Here is a 15,242-nt window from a genome sequence, read left to right on the forward strand (position 1 = left end):
GCCGCCGATCGACCAAGAGAACGACGCGGAGAGCAGGTCCGGAATAAAGGCAGATCGCAGATATCGTATCGATCGGCTAGATTTGCGTTTTAATGAGGTGTGCCTGCGCGATGCCCGCTGAATCTTGAAGAGTTAAGTGTAACGGGACGAATTGAATTGATCGATTGCATCGACGTTTAATTGAATCGGGACATGAACGAACGACGTTCGGTAAATTGTGGCCAATGTGTACTACATCGCGCGATCCACGTCCGTCAAGCGCATTCTTCGACCGCTTCTCGTCGATCCTGGGCGACTAGTACGTATTCTCCGATGAAACTAAGAACCTCCGAGCGGAACCGAGGGGTCTCGAGTTCTTCCACTCGCGCGTACTTCGTTGCGAGACGTTCCTTGCCCGAGTCAATTTTTTAATCGAGCTGCGTCGATCGCCGGAGCTTCTAAGCAACGTCCGACGAAGATCGCGTAACTGCCGTTCGTCGCAGCTTCCTTCTGCCGCATCCTCTGGCCCAAAGCTCGAAACTGTTCCGCCATTTTGGGGAACCGATGTCACGCTACAGCGATACCAGCCGTTTTCGTCGACTCCCGACCACCCAACGGAGATCCCGGGAGCTTCTCGACAGCTTCTAACGCGAAATCTTGGACCGTGGTCGTCTAGAAATGCAACGGCGTCCAGCTTCGTTCGGCTTTTTCGAAGATCCGTTCGTAGAGCGACGATTTCAAGAGCTTCCCGGCAACTTCGAGCATCGTTCATCGATCCGAGACAACGACTTCGCTTCTTTTATCGAAGGTCCCCGTCGATCCTGGGACCCGCAGGAATACGGCGGGCCCGAGGCCCGTTCTGCGCCAGTGGCACGAACCCGGCTGCTTCCTGCGGCCATCATCCGGGCGCGTAGCGATCAGAAGCCGAGCGTACACCGGTGGCAGGAAAACGAGCCCAACGGTAGCAGCTTCATCGGCGCTATGCAAATAGGATCCTGATCGTGACGCGAGTAGGCAAACACGCGACGTACAGGTAACAGGCAGGCAAACAGGCAGGCAAAGGCAGGCCAAGGCGGGCAAAGGCAGGCAGAGCTGGCGAGGTCCGAGTAAGACCTCTCCCGTGTTGCTGCTCCTCTTCTTCTTCTTCTTCTTCTTCTTCTTCTTCTTCTTCTTCTTCTTCTTCTTCTTCTGCTCCTTCTGCTTCTTCCTCCGGCTCTTCGTCCGCGTCGTCTCGTGTGCCTCGGAGCAGAGAGTCGTATTATGGTAGTGTGCGCCCTCTTTTCACGGGGCCACGACCCATGCCAGAGATGCATGCCACTCGTACCGATGCATCCATGAACACTTTGCTTTTCTCTTTCTGTCGCCCCGGCCGCTCTTTGTCTCGCCACGCCTCCGCCCTCCTCGTCGCTCTTCCGCCGGCAGCCCCCCGGTCTTTTTCCCTCTGCTCTACACGCTGCATCGTGGAGATATGCTAATGCAGCCGTCCCGATCGTGACACTGCGGCTGCTAAGTGAGAGCTCAAGTCGCAACCTTCTCATCGGCTCCTACGCCGCGCGAGAGCTCGGCTTCCTCGTGCTCGTGCTCGTGCTCCCGCTCCCGCTCCCGCTCCTGCTCCCGCACCCGCACCCGCACCCGCTGCTGCTCCCGGCTCGGCGATCTCTCGCTCTCGGCCGGTGTTCCGCCACTCGACTTCGAACGCGCCCTGGAATCTTTTCTTGACGGTTGACGGCACTCGTCCTTCCCCACCGACCGCCGGACCCCATCGGCGAACCCCGCGGGGGACTTGTTTGGACAGTGGTTTGACACTGATGGGGCCCGATAGATCGACCGAGGTGAAAACGTCGAAGATACCGACTCCAGGAATGCCGCGATCGATCTAGCTGGATAGTCCCGGGGTGCAGAATTCGTCCGCGAAGATACCACCGTGGTTCACCGGAGGGTAAGGCGGATTACAGTAATGTCTCCCTAACTGACGCACACATCGTCAAACGAAACTGGACAATTTGGGAAGAAGAGATACGATTGTTCGAGCCTTGCGGTTCATTTTTATAGTTACGAATTCTCAACAGCTATAAAAATGAGCCGCAAGGCTCGAATAATCGTATCTCCTCTTCCCAAATTGTCCATTTTTCCGAGCATCGGTTAGGGAGACGTTGCTGTATAGAGGGTGGAGCTGGAGTTCGGCTTTCGGAGGACTCTGACCTCGCAAATACCTTCGTCGCGGTGACGGAAAATTTCATAAACGGCGTCCGAAGTTTGGAGAAATTTGGGATTCGCAAGAGTCGACCACGCTTTCGAACGGAAAGCGGCGTTCCTTTTAAAAGCCTCGGTTTCCGTCGCGAAAACTTCTGCCGAAAATATCGAACGATTACGTTCAGCGAGCCTCGTTAACGAGACCTTCGATCTATACGGTCCGACTGGCAGCCTTTTATTGTCGCAGGCAGCGTCGCGTCGGAACGTTCTTAATTGCGCGTGCATGCAAGCTTTCCCGATCGGGAGAGGGCTGCACCTTACTCGCCTACAACCACCTACAACCGCCACCAACCACCTCCGGGTGCTGAGGGTGTAATATATCTCGAAAAGAAGAGGGGGCAGGGGGAAACACGGCCGCCATTAACATATCCACCGGCTGATAAGCCTTTCTCAGAACCGATACCGCGCCCGTGTACACCTTCGGCCCCGCTTTATGCGAGAAACGAACAGCTGCGACCACGTGAGAAACGGGCTTCGGAAGCGTCGCTCTTTCGCCACTTACGGCTTCGTTTCGCTTTGTCGCCGAGCTTGTTCCGGTTGTTTCCCGGCCGAATTCCCGAATCGCTTTGTAATAAAGATAACCCGTTTGAACCTTCGCGAGCTCTCCTCTGGCCGCGTTGTTGTCCGGACGCGTCACCCTCGCCTCGGACTCTCGGCCGCCTTTCGGTCGAGACGCGACCAACGCGGAGAACGATTCTAGAAATCGTCCGAAATCGTCTACGATCGTTCGACGGCCGAACCGAACCGTTCCCGTCGATCGGGCCTCTCTTCGGTCCGATCGTCCGGCAATTTCGCCGGCAATTATCGCCACTTAGGGAGACAAGTCCGGGGTCGGACGTATCCCAGGTAGCTCTTGTACGACGCGCGTACAATTAAGAATGCTCGGAGAGGGTTCTCGTAACTACGGTGCAACAAGCAAACGAAGAAATAGACGACGAAGGAGAGATAGCGTATTGGGAAAGCGAAGAACGTCGTTGGGGCGAAGAGGGTAAAAAAGGCGAGGTGGACGGCGAGGAGGACGGAGACAAGAGGATGAGAGGGCACGAGGATGCGGTGGCCGGGCCGAGGCCCGGTGCCGATCCATCGATGACCGCTTATTTACAGAGAGCCAGAAGGAACACGACCGAGCTGCTGATGCGAGCGCAGGATAGCCCAGAAGTGCGCTGCAACCCTTTGCCCAATCTTCTTCGGCATCTCGCATCCTTCTCCGTCCTCCTCATCGCGCTGTCCACCGTCGGTTCCTGATCGGATAGACTCCGTCTACCTCGTCGAACCTCGCCCAAGGAGGCAATTAAAGCATCCGGGTAATTCGACGAACGATACGCGTGTCGTCTCGATTTCGAGGACAACCCACCTGGATGGCTCGTCTCGGCGTTGTATCCCCGATATCTGCCGGTGTCTCCGGGTGTCGTCTCCCCGGTGTCTCTCGCCGTCTCGGGATATCCTCGGGATCGGAAACCGGGAGGATTCGATACTGCTCGAGGAGGTGTCGAGATGCTGTTACGCCTCCCGGCAACAGGATATTTTCGAGCCGAGAGAGATCCGTCGATAGCACGCGACTCGAGACTCCCCGGTCTATCCACCGGGTGCGATACTCGACGCGCGACATACCTTTAGCCCGCAACCGGTCGTGTTACCGCGTCGCTTTTCCCTTGTTAGCGCGATTCCGGCGACCCTGCCGAGCAGCAGATGCCAGGTTCCATTGGCTGGCGAGACGGTGACGTTCCGCGGGCGGAGACAAAGAACGGTGTTATTGGAAGGGTGGAGATAAGAGGGCAAGGCGAGTCGACGGTCGCGCCAATCGGGACCAAGATGAAACGCTGCTCCCGAACGTCTCGCCGGTTTCTTCGAGTTTACCCTTGTATCCTTTTTCTTTTGTACGTGAAATATGATTCCGAAATAAAAAATATGGGTTTGCGATTTAAATAAAAAGAAACAAGATTACCTTGAGACATCCTTGAAAACGTCCACGCGTCGGAGAAGCTTGCAGCGCCGTTTAACGCTCGAAATGCCGAAGAACGCGCGTCCCGTCGGTTTGTTCTTCTTCTTTAGGACGCGTGCCCACGAGATTTGTTGCAATCTCAACTAAAACGGGACACGCTGTAGACGCTGTTTCGATATGCTCGAGCACCCGGTACACCTCGACGAAGTTCCAACGTTGCGACAAGGATTCGCTTTAAAATCCCCGGCGTGCCGATCGTTCGCGCCTCGGCGCCGAGGGTAGATGAGCGAAGATAGGGGCTGGAGATGGACTATCCGATCCATTCGGGTATCCGGCGACAGGATCTATCCTGCTAGATGAGCCAGAGATCGGCCGGTCGTGTTTTGGGACCGGGTCTGGGAAAAACGGTTCCGTTTCACGGGGGAGGGACGGGCGAATATGTGGTCCCCGCGCGCAACCCCGTCATCTTCCGAGGCTTTTAGCCGAGATTTCGATGCGAGGGGCAGCCGCTTCGTCCGTCGAGCCGACGTGCCGCGACGCGACGCTCTCGGCCGAACGGTACGGAGTGGGGACCCCGCCGCGAGGCGTGCGAAGGGTGCGGAACGAGTGGGGTGGCCCGGGTAGGGGGATAGATAGATGAATAGAGAGAGATAGGTGTGCGGCAAGGGCAGGGAGAAGGGAACAGAGAGTACGCAAAGGCTGGCGTGGCGAGCGACCATTAGGGAGCCGAACGGCCATAGGGACGCGTCGTCGATCGTGCGTGCCAGCTCTTTTTTTCCTTGTACTTTCTTCCGGCCGCCCCGACTTCCGGTTCCGAGCCGAGTACCACGTGAGTCCGTTATGGTCGTTTCGCGAGAGTCCTCGGACAGTCGTTGGGGATCGGCGAAGAAACGTAGGATGCTTTCGAGATCGCACGGGAGGTGGCGTTCGCCCGATGCCTGATATTCTGTTTTGCTCTTTCCAGGGGAGGACGAGGAATGGAGCGACTCGGAGAGGACACCGTCGGTGAGCAGCGGCGTGGAGGGCGGAGGATCGGCGGTTTCCAGCCCGGTCGCGCCGGCCGTCGAGGAAGAATCGAGCCTTCCGCCACCGCCGAGACTGAACCACCCTTCCTCGGTCTCGGTCTCGATCGCGAATTCGACCGCCGACGATATCAGACTGAGGCTCAGCGTGCTCTCCGAAGACGCGAGAAAGCGGCTGGCTAGTCTTACCGAAGATATCGAGGTGACCGACGAACCGTAACGAAAAACGATCGTAAGACCCTAGGCGAAGTTGGCGAGGCGAGACGTTAATTGTCCCGTTATTTTCGACAGGTTACCAGAAGCCTGAGAGACCGACATGCTACCTCGAAGCCCAATCAGACCCGAGAGTCGAGTCCCAAAGACGCGGACGAGGAGGCGATGGTCGTGGTCAAGGAGGAGGATTGTCAGCCGAGATCGGCGTCGTCCTCGTCGTCCTCGATTCGGCGGAGAGACTCCGTTTGCAGGAGAGACTCCGAGGACTCCTCGAGGCGATCGAACGCGGACGATCCGCCTTCGGAGAAGAAACCGAAGCTCGACGACGAAGGAACACCAAGACTGAGACTCAATGCTAGTCTGGCGACGGATCCCGCGCTTCGACCCGCCGCCGTTGCCGCGCTCACCGTCAAACCGGAGAATACCTCGCCGCCAAACCCTGTCCCACCTTTGCCCGCCGGCTTGCAGAACGGTAATTCCGACGACCTTGTTCGGTCCTCGATCGAAAATAAAACACCGGTCGTAGACCTTCCGACCAAACGTTAACCGACGAACGTTTCAGCAATCGCCTCGGGCCGGCTGTTCGTGCTGCCAACGGACGGCAAGGAGACGATCACGGTGGAGCCAGCCAGGCCCGCGCCCCTGATCTGTCCACCCTGCGGCATCCGTTTCAGTTCGGCCAGCACCCTCGAAGCTCACCGCACGTTCTACTGCGCGCACCGTCCTCGACTGGAAGAGGAAACGACGAACGACGAGGACGAGGAGAAGACGAGCAAGTTCGAGGTCAGAAAGGCGTACGCGTGCCCGCACTGCTCTTACAGCGCGGACAAGAAAGTGTCCCTGAACAGACACATGAGAATGCACGCGGCGTCGCCGGCGCCATCCACGGTGCAACCAGCCCCGACCGTCGCCGTCGCCGCGGCAGCGGCCGCCGCTGCGGCTGCCGCGGCCGCGGCCGCTGCCGCGGTCGCACCGGCGGCAGGCGCCGCGACCACCGCGAACGGCTCGTTGAACGAGGAAGCGGAGAGATACTGTAGAAACTGCGACATCAAGTTCAGCTCGCTCAAGACTTACAGGGCCCACAAGACCCACTATTGCAGTACCAGGCACGTGGTGAAGGATACGCCGCCGGCTAGCGCGGCATCCTCGTCGGTGAAGGCGTCGCCGCCGACGAGCGCGAGTCCCGGGGACTCGCCGCCGCCGCAGCCCTGCCTGGCACTGCCCACCAACCCCATCCTTATCGTACCGTACTCGCTTTTTCGGGGAGCTAGCGTGCTGGCTGCGCCGACCCTGCCTGCTCCCGACACCGCTTGCTTCCTCCTGCCAAATGGTTCGTTCCGCGCAGAATAGCTTCGTTCGAGTCGTAGAGTTGTTGTTCCGTTTAGCGTAATCGGCCGTTGCTCGCAGGTCACCTTCAGCCGATGACGAGAGGCCTCGCCGCGACAGCGCCCAATACCGTGGTGGAGCCTCCGCCGGTTCTCAGAGCAGCGAACAAGCCGACGACGCCAGCGTCGGTCGTAGCGTCGTCCGCGTCGCCACCTGGTTCGGTTCCCCTGGACCTCAGCGTCCGGAAATCGCCGGCGCACCAGGACGAGAAGGAGAACAGGGTGTCGCCCGCGCCCTCGTCGTTGCCTCCGCCGCCGGGCAGCCCGAGATCCAGAGGAAGCGGCAGTCCCAGGGCAAGGTCGATCGCTTCCACTCCGACAACGGTTGGCGGCACTGTCCCACCACCCCCGCCGACAGAGCTGGCTCTGAGATTAGCGGAGCTGCCTCCGCCCACTGTTCCCGGAGTCCTTGTCAAACAAGGCGTCTCCAGGTGAGTGGAAGCAAAGACAGAAGGCTGGGAACGCTTCGACTAATTGTTTAATCGAATCCCCGGTCGAAAGGTGTAAGGAGTGCAACATCGTTTTCTGCCGTCACGAGAACTTCGTCGCGCACAAGAAACACTACTGCCAAGCAAGGGAGACGACCGTCAGCAACAGTCCACCACCACCGGGCACACCTTCGCCCCCTTTGGTCCAGTTGATATGCGCAGCCTGCGGCATAAAGTTCGCCTCCATGGACAACCTGGTGGCCCATCAAGCGTTCTACTGTCCCAAGAGGCCGGAACCGCAGGAACATCATTCGAGATGCACCAAATGCAAGGTCGATACTCGGTGTCCTCTGTCCCCCAAACTCCTTCGATCGAATCGAAGTCGCACGAATTGTCCTTTTAACCGATGATCGTTGACAACTGTGTTTCTATAGGCTGTCGTCGAGCCTGGATCCACCCACGCGTGCAACAGTGGAACAACCGGAGGTTGGAGATGTCCCGTCTGCGGTGCGGTGAGTCCCACGGCGGGTGCTGCGCAGCGTCACATGGACGCTCATCAGGGTGTGAAGGCTTTCAGATGCACGATCTGTCGCTACAAGGGTAACACGTTGCGCGGCATGAGAACGCATATAAAAATGCACTTTGAGAAGCGAGGAACCGACCTGCAGGTAAGAAACGACCTTGACTCGACCGACACCCGACATAGAGATGTCTCGAAGAATAACGAACGTATCGCTTTGTCAGGAGGAGAATTACATAACGTGCGTACTGGACGACGAAACGGTGCTGCCGACACCGGAACCGGCTCCGGCCACGACGCCGGAAGACGTTCCCGCGGAAGTGCAGGTGAACGGCAAGACCGAGGTGCGGAAGAGCAGTCCCCAGCCTCCGCCACCCCCGCCACCGCCAACGGTGACGAACAAGGTGAAGCAAGAACGAGAGGACACGCCGCCGCCCGAAGAGAGCCTGGATCCCAACAAGAGCGGGCCCAGATACTGTCGATCGTGCGACATCAGCTTCAACTATCTGAGCACGTTCTTAGCGCACAAGAAGTTTTACTGCTCGAGCCACGCCGGCGAGGCGAGCAACAACAACAACAACAACAATAACAACAACAACTCGAGCAGCCACGCCACGCCACCGCCGAGTGGCAGGACTGAAGCATCTGTACTTTAAGGACTTTCGTGATCCGAGGCGTCCGTTAATTGTTGCCAGTTTATATAATAGAATTATCGACTATTCGTTTTAGTTGACTACCGATGTGTGAATTCTGTTGATCCAGGGAATTGTTTGTACTTATAAGTTGATTCATCCGACGTGTACATACGTGTGCGTGAACAGAAGGGCTGGGTCAAGGACGAGCCGAGATCCTTGGCAGCCGTCCGTCAGACGGTCGTGGCAGCGTTCTTCTTTTGGTGGTACACGCTTTGGAACGAGGACGAGCAATCGGAGGAGGAGATGTTCGAAGTTATACCAAAGTGAGGCTGCCAAATTAGATACACCTGGCGTGCGATTCCGAGTAGTTGGTCTTAAACGCGCTACGGCCGGCTGTTACGAAGGTGTGCAATCTCATGATTCTTCAATAATCTCATAGCTCTAACTAATTAATCGACATACCTAGGGAATTATGGATAATAAGAGATGAATGTAAAATGTTGTACAGTAGATGAGTAGAGTATTACCGGAACGATAGCAATTATCCCGAATGATACCAATCTCAAGCTTGTGAAAACGTTCGCGTTTTCAAAAGTTGCAATATCACATTTAATATGGATTAAAAAAAAAGGAAGCAACTTACTATGTCTGTGAAATCGCGCTCATTACACACACCGGAGAGGAGGGGGAGTAGTAAGGGAGAGTAAGTACGTTGTCGAAATGTATCCATTAGACTGCCATAACGATTTCAGGAATGAAAAATCTGTCGCGGAATTCGGGTATATCGCTGTACAATTGGAGACCTTCAGCCAACGCATTTGCTTTTCTGCAGACACACACACACACACAATCAAAAAACGATGCATCGCGTGTACTTACTTGTGATGGACAAAAGCGGACACGACTCGTTGCGAGCGCGTAAATGTAAAAATTAGAATTAAGGCCAGTGTTACACGTATACGCAGCGTACTATTCATATCATATATAAACGAGTTCGTTGATGACATCGGTGTTTCTTCCTCGAGCTAGAATCACGACGATGTTGAGAAAAGCAAGATAATCGTTGTCGAGCCACGACGGTATCTCCAAAAATCTCAGTTACATGTAAAATTGTTTTTCGTATTTCGTACAACTATCGTAGCCAGATAAATGCGTATACCGTTCGCGGATACTTTTATAAAAGTAACTGTTATGTTGTTCAACCGGTCCCCTGTATTCTCGCCGATCGCTGTCAAAAGGAACGCGGGACTCACGATATTCCAATTAAAAATAAATACAAATGATTTGATAACGCATCGCAAAGAACCTACATCCTTTTATTCAGCGTGTGTATATCTTTATCCGATATTTCCAAATCGATTTGTTATATACTATGATATGCCATATATCGTCGATGAACGAACGAAGCACGATTCTTTTTCTAAATACCTATACACACCACCTTCCTCTGTCTCGATCCGATGGCCAGGTTTACTTTTGTTAATTTTTGTTTTGATAGACGAATTTTACACGCCAGATCTACCTACATATACGAATACGTTTAGAATAAATATATAGACGTAAATACAATTTTTAGACCTTTGTGACCCTTACCTCTGCACGATGGGAGAAATAATTTCGAATCGAACAAGTTCTATTTGATAATGAATTTTAATTGTAAAACAAGATTTAAATTATTGAACTTTTACGAAAATAATTCTAAATTATAATCATACTGAAGTCACAGCTTTGTTGTTCGTGTTCACACTGTACAAAAGACTTATATATATATATACTTAACCCTTTGCACTCGAGTGGTGACTCTGAGGCACCACTAAAATTTGTTACATCACGTTTTAAGATAATTTTTATATCAACAAAGTTTAGATTTAAACAATTGTTAGGAGTGTAATTGTTGCGTGACTCCCAAGAGTCAATTTCATATGCATAAAATGCATTTTGTCGTATAACATAAAAACACTATAAGTTAGAAAAATGATTTTATATTTACAATTAAAATAGCTTCGAGTGCAAAGGGTTAATGTACACTATATCTCGTATCTTTCTAATGTAAATTTGTATTAAGATCTACCCAAGGAATTTGCCATTAATCGCTACCAGAATCGGAACAAAATTCATCCATTGATTCATTGTGTGCACATACTTGGCTATTGTCGCTACAACTAGAACAATCTTCATCTAATTCTTCCTTTAACTTTGCTTTGTACCTTGCATATTTGTAGCCATGAGTTTCTACATCAGCCTCGTCGAGTGCGTAAACATAGTCGATATCGCTAGACGTATCGGAATCATCGTTCAATTTCATGTCCATAATAGCCTCTCTCATATCACTTTCGTTGATCGATGTTTCAGAATGATCGGAATCAGGATAATCGTTCCTCCAGTTTGACTCGGAGTTAGAATCATCCGATTCGCACTCAGCTTCGGGATAATTATCCCTATAATTATCGAATATTAATTCCTGATCGTATGGATGTATAGATACGTCGTCGTCTATGTACACTTTATCCTCGGTTTTTCCATAGTACAAATCGTATACGTAACTATCGTCCTACGGTACATTATTAACATCGGATAATAATCAGAATTAGAATAATGAAATTTGAATTAGTAGATTAACACTCACCACCTCTGTAGCTTGTATTTTTGCATTGGCACACGAAAGTGAATCTTCTACATCTATTACTGTCGTCACCTTGTTTTCACTGTCATCGAGCGTAACGCTATTCATAGATCGAAAACAATTAATTATTTTGTAACGACTCTCCGCCGATGCTTGTTTCATCTTTTCTCGAGCTTTATACAGGATATCTACTGGATGTTGTTTGAAAGTTGCTTCCAACTCTTCTTTACCAAAAGTTTGAATTAAGTGTTTGATAGCGGTGCTTTCCTATTTAAAACATATTCAAATACGAAATTTGTATCGTTTCAAATAAATCATAAGAATGTTAATAAATTATTTGGAAAAATTACCTGATTATTAACAGTTCCAGCGAATTTAACCACTGTGGTCAGTGGATCATTAATCGCTGATTCTTCGGCTTCTTCATTATCAGAAGTTTTTATTCGTTTGCACGCAATTAACAATGCATTTAACGGCTCGTCATCGTGTCTACGTTTCACACGCAAAACAGTTGCCATTTCTGCGATTTTCTATGATTTTCTATTAAGAACTACGTTTTCAGTTTGCAACGCTCGAAGCTGCACGAAGCTACAAAATACGTGTGGTACAGTAATGGCGTAAGATATACCTCACTCCTGCAAGATTTTTCTTCCTCTCTAAGGATGCGTTTGTATCCTCTCCATTATACTATGCGTCCAATCTACAGTGAAGCCTGTCTTAGCATCGAATCGTCTGTCAATGAGAGCAATGCAATTTTTATTCGTATTCTCGTTAACGGAGCGAGCAGCGCCCAAAAAGGTTTCCAGAAGTTGAGGTATAAACTATTTAATACGTAGTTCCCAATTGATTCACTATCTTGACGGTGGCGCTGTGTGTGTGTGCGGTACAACTTGTCTCAGTCTTAGGTTAGAATCGTTCTAAGCAGTCGACATATGTTGTATCGATTATCATTCGCTGGTCTGGTCAGCAACAACGCTGCCAGGGCGTAGAAATTCTCGGTATGTTTCCGACTCGAAATTTCTTCGTTTTCTTCCCGTTGAACGACTCGTGAGAGGCCCGATCGTTGATATCGTTTAAAATGAGTCGTTAAGATCATCAAATAACATGGCGCAATCGATTTTCGACGCTCTAACAGGTAATACTTTTCTATCGTAGAAATAGGTGGGGTTAACCAACAAGTAGCCTACATATTTATCTTTCTTTCCAAGAGAGAATTAATATTGCTCTCGAACCGCTCAACTCTGCCGTTTTCTTATGTTTTGCAGGCGTGTCGCTGGACAGTCCTTCCGTACAATCATTATTAGAGTCCCAGACTCTAATAACTGAGATGGAGCAGTCAGGTAGATTTTTTTTAACGAGCTTTGATAACCTATTAATGAACGATTTATTACCTCATCGCAGTTTTTTACCGGGAATTCGTAATGGGATTTTATTGTACTTTTTATTCAGCAATCGATCAGGATGAGGAAGATATCTTTCAGTGCGGAAAATGCAAAAGTCAGTTCACATCCTTGCACATGTTTGTACTGCACAAAAGGACTCATCAGAAAACGCAGGAGGAAACCATAGATTTGAGCCAGTTTCTGGTGAACGATGAAAATCAGACCGTTCATCCGGAAAACAACAACCAAGATTCATCACAATACAATCCACAAGAAACATTTGTTCAAAATGATCAACTCAGTGAGCCAATTATACTCGAAGAGTCAGACATGCTTTTTAGGTTAGCCACTAATGACTCGTCAAATTAAAATGTAGAATCAAATTATACGATGTAACTTTCATAATTTGCAGCATGGACCAAGAGGGTGCTAGCTACTTTACAACAGACTCCACATTTAGTGTTCCAATTATATTGAGTTCAGAAAGTTTGGATACTTTTGCGAACTCTACTATTCCAACAGACAATGAGCCTATGAAAGATGATTCGAACGAAGTACCTCAAGTTCTACCAAGTGATATCTCTCAGGAGCAAGCCGCTAATGCTTTAGAGACAGTCGACTTGTCGGTAACTAGTGAAACTCCGTCGTCAGAATTGGAAGCCTCTAATAATCAAATGCAAAATTTGAAAGTATGTACTCCAGCAGATTCACAAGATGGTTTAACACCGAACAGTCACTCGTTTACTTTGCATTAAAACGTCTCATTGCAGTACAAATGTAGTTATTGTAACAAGCAGTTTGCGAAAAAATTTTATTGGCAACAACACGAGCGTTCTCACACGGGAGAGAAACCATATCAGTGCGTAGTATGTGGACGTGCGTTCGCACAAAAATCCAACGTGAAGAAACACATGTCATCCCACAAAGTGTGGCCTGGCACTGCGATACACTCCCTACCCCCCGAGGTATTGTCAACACGGTAGCCAAATTTTTGCAATCTACACGTTATACTTGTATCTTTTTTTTCTTTCTTATTAGTCTGTAACTATTGTTAGGCACCACCGGACGGAAGCATAGATCGTACCTATCACTGTCAGTTTTGTAAAGAAATATTTGATTCGTACAAAGCTCTAAAGGGCCACCTTATAGTCTCTCATCTAACACTGAAAGTGTACAAATGCGTGCAGAGTAGTTGTAGCATGATGTTTTCCGAATTGGAAGATTTTCTGGAGCATACGCGTAGTCATAAGAGATCAGAGTATCGTTGCCACATCTGCGCCGAAGTGTTCAACACTCTGTCTGATCTTGGGCTCCACCAGTATGCCCACTCCGTCCAAAAGCAGAAGACGACAGAAAAGTATTACTGCTGCTCTGTCTGCAAGTCTTCGTTCTCGAATCTGGAGGCTCTGCAGCATCACACGGAAACAACAACGCACGATTATGCCTGTCTACAATGCGGTAAAAGTTTCTTGATTGAACGATTTCTGCGGCGTCACCTGAAAACGCACGCCTCGTCCGCAGGGTTTACCTGCGAGGATTGCGGGAAGGCCTTTAAAACTGAGCAATACTTAGCCAATCATAAGTTAATACATAGCGAGGAGACACCGTTTTTGTGTCCAGTAAGTCACTGAATTCTAACGAGGAGCGTAGTAAAAAAAAAATTGTATACGCTGGTAAAAATAATTTTTCCCCTTTTCTATAAACAGCATTGTCCAGCCAGATTCAAACGAAAGGATCGTCTGGGTCGCCACATGCTGATCCATGATCTCACCAAAAGGTTAAAATGCCCGTTCAGAGGGTACTTAGGTTGTATGAGCGAGTTCTCGCGACCCGACAAATTGAAGCGTCACTTGCTGACGCACAGCAATATCAAAAGATTTAGTTGTAGTCACTGCAATCGCAATTTCCATCGGGCACAGGCTCTAAAGCATCACGAGATGAACAAGCATAGTTTGAAATGCGAAATTTGTTCGCACGTGAGTGTCTCGTTCGACAGACGAATCCAGATGGAAGCGAAGTAACAAAGTTCGTGCATTAAATCATAATTTCATTTGCAGGCATTTAAAACTAAAGAACAGTTACTGACTCATCATTGCGATCAATCGAGTGAATCCAAGAAGCACACGAGTTCACAGTTACCTAAAAAAGCTTTTGGATCATTCAAGCCAAGGAAACCTACTCCAAAGAGACAAACATCATCAAAGACTGCAATCGGACTCGCTGACAAAGAGAAATTCGAGAAATTTAAGGCTGACGATATACAAAGAAAAGTAATGGAACTTGTACGTTGAACTTGTATGTTGTCTTCGATACTTGCTCCATTAATTTTCTTACGTGTTTACAGATTACCTCCGAAACGTTAAAGTCCGAAGACTACAAAGATGAAGCATGTACCAAAAAAATAGAGAGTAATTCTGTATCGAAAGACATCGGTTCAGCGATCGAGGCATACATGAGATCTGATGCAGCGGACAATGAAATCAAACGCAACATTGATACATATTCGGTACAACAGATAGGCGAATAGAGTTTTTAAATATATTTTTTAATTGTATTTAAATTATAACAATAGTCTAGACGGTAGATAAGTCGTCATAGTACGTGCAATGGGATCATTGGCAAACTGCAAGTTGCATTTTATAATAGCATATAATATTTTGTAGTTTACATATCTGTGATAATTGTATTATAAAATATATTAATATAAGTAACTTATATCTATCTTAAGTATTTTTAATGTAGCCCTCCTTAGGTCGTTTGGAATTTATGGTTGTACGTAAAAGAGAAATAATGTTTGCCTGACACTTTTTTTTTCTATTATTACAAACAAGTAAGTTATTCAGGTGCCTCATCCTGTATA

The 15,242-nt window shown here is 49.5% G+C and overlaps 3 protein-coding genes across 5 annotated transcripts in view; 2 read left to right on the forward strand and 1 right to left on the reverse strand.

The window, feature by feature from the left end:
• Window positions 1-9,672, forward strand: part of ush (Zinc finger protein ush) — a 175,186-nt gene extending 165,514 nt beyond the window's left edge. For all 3 annotated transcript variants that reach the window (XM_033486913.2, XM_033486910.2, XM_033486914.2), the window contains exons 2-8: window positions 5,139-5,398; window positions 5,488-5,881; window positions 5,972-6,739; window positions 6,817-7,225; window positions 7,296-7,554; window positions 7,657-7,890; window positions 7,967-9,672. In XM_033486913.2, the coding sequence (XP_033342804.2) occupies window positions 5,139-5,398; window positions 5,488-5,881; window positions 5,972-6,739; window positions 6,817-7,225; window positions 7,296-7,554; window positions 7,657-7,890; window positions 7,967-8,398 (2,756 nt within the window). In that variant the 3' untranslated portion in view covers window positions 8,399-9,672. The remainder of the gene's footprint in view (window positions 1-5,138; window positions 5,399-5,487; window positions 5,882-5,971; window positions 6,740-6,816; window positions 7,226-7,295; window positions 7,555-7,656; window positions 7,891-7,966) is intronic.
• Window positions 9,673-10,008: 336 nt separating this feature from the next.
• Window positions 10,009-11,863, reverse strand: fs(2)ltoPP43 (female sterile (2) ltoPP43). The gene is made up of 3 exons (XM_033486922.2): window positions 11,351-11,863; window positions 11,004-11,267; window positions 10,009-10,928 (listed from the first exon to the last, which is right to left on the reverse strand). Exons 1-3 carry the CDS (start codon window positions 11,516-11,518, stop codon window positions 10,464-10,466), a joined length of 897 nt encoding a protein of 298 aa, XP_033342813.2. The 5' UTR covers window positions 11,519-11,863; the 3' UTR covers window positions 10,009-10,463.
• A 73-nt stretch (window positions 11,864-11,936) lies between these two features.
• On the forward strand, window positions 11,937-15,103 carry LOC117229952 (uncharacterized). Its single transcript, XM_033486917.2, has 9 exons — window positions 11,937-12,135; window positions 12,266-12,340; window positions 12,450-12,723; window positions 12,795-13,071; window positions 13,153-13,347; window positions 13,438-14,001; window positions 14,089-14,358; window positions 14,440-14,652; window positions 14,727-15,103. The coding sequence occupies exons 1-9, from the start codon at window positions 12,105-12,107 to the stop codon at window positions 14,907-14,909; spliced, it is 2,082 nt and encodes a 693-aa protein (XP_033342808.1). The 5' UTR covers window positions 11,937-12,104; the 3' UTR covers window positions 14,910-15,103.
• The last annotated feature ends 139 nt before the right edge of the window (window positions 15,104-15,242 follow it).

The sequence above is a fragment of the Megalopta genalis genome, chromosome 2 (genome assembly GCF_051020955.1).
Source record: "Megalopta genalis isolate 19385.01 chromosome 2, iyMegGena1_principal, whole genome shotgun sequence".
Classification (NCBI taxonomy): Eukaryota; Metazoa; Arthropoda; class Insecta; order Hymenoptera; family Halictidae; genus Megalopta; species Megalopta genalis.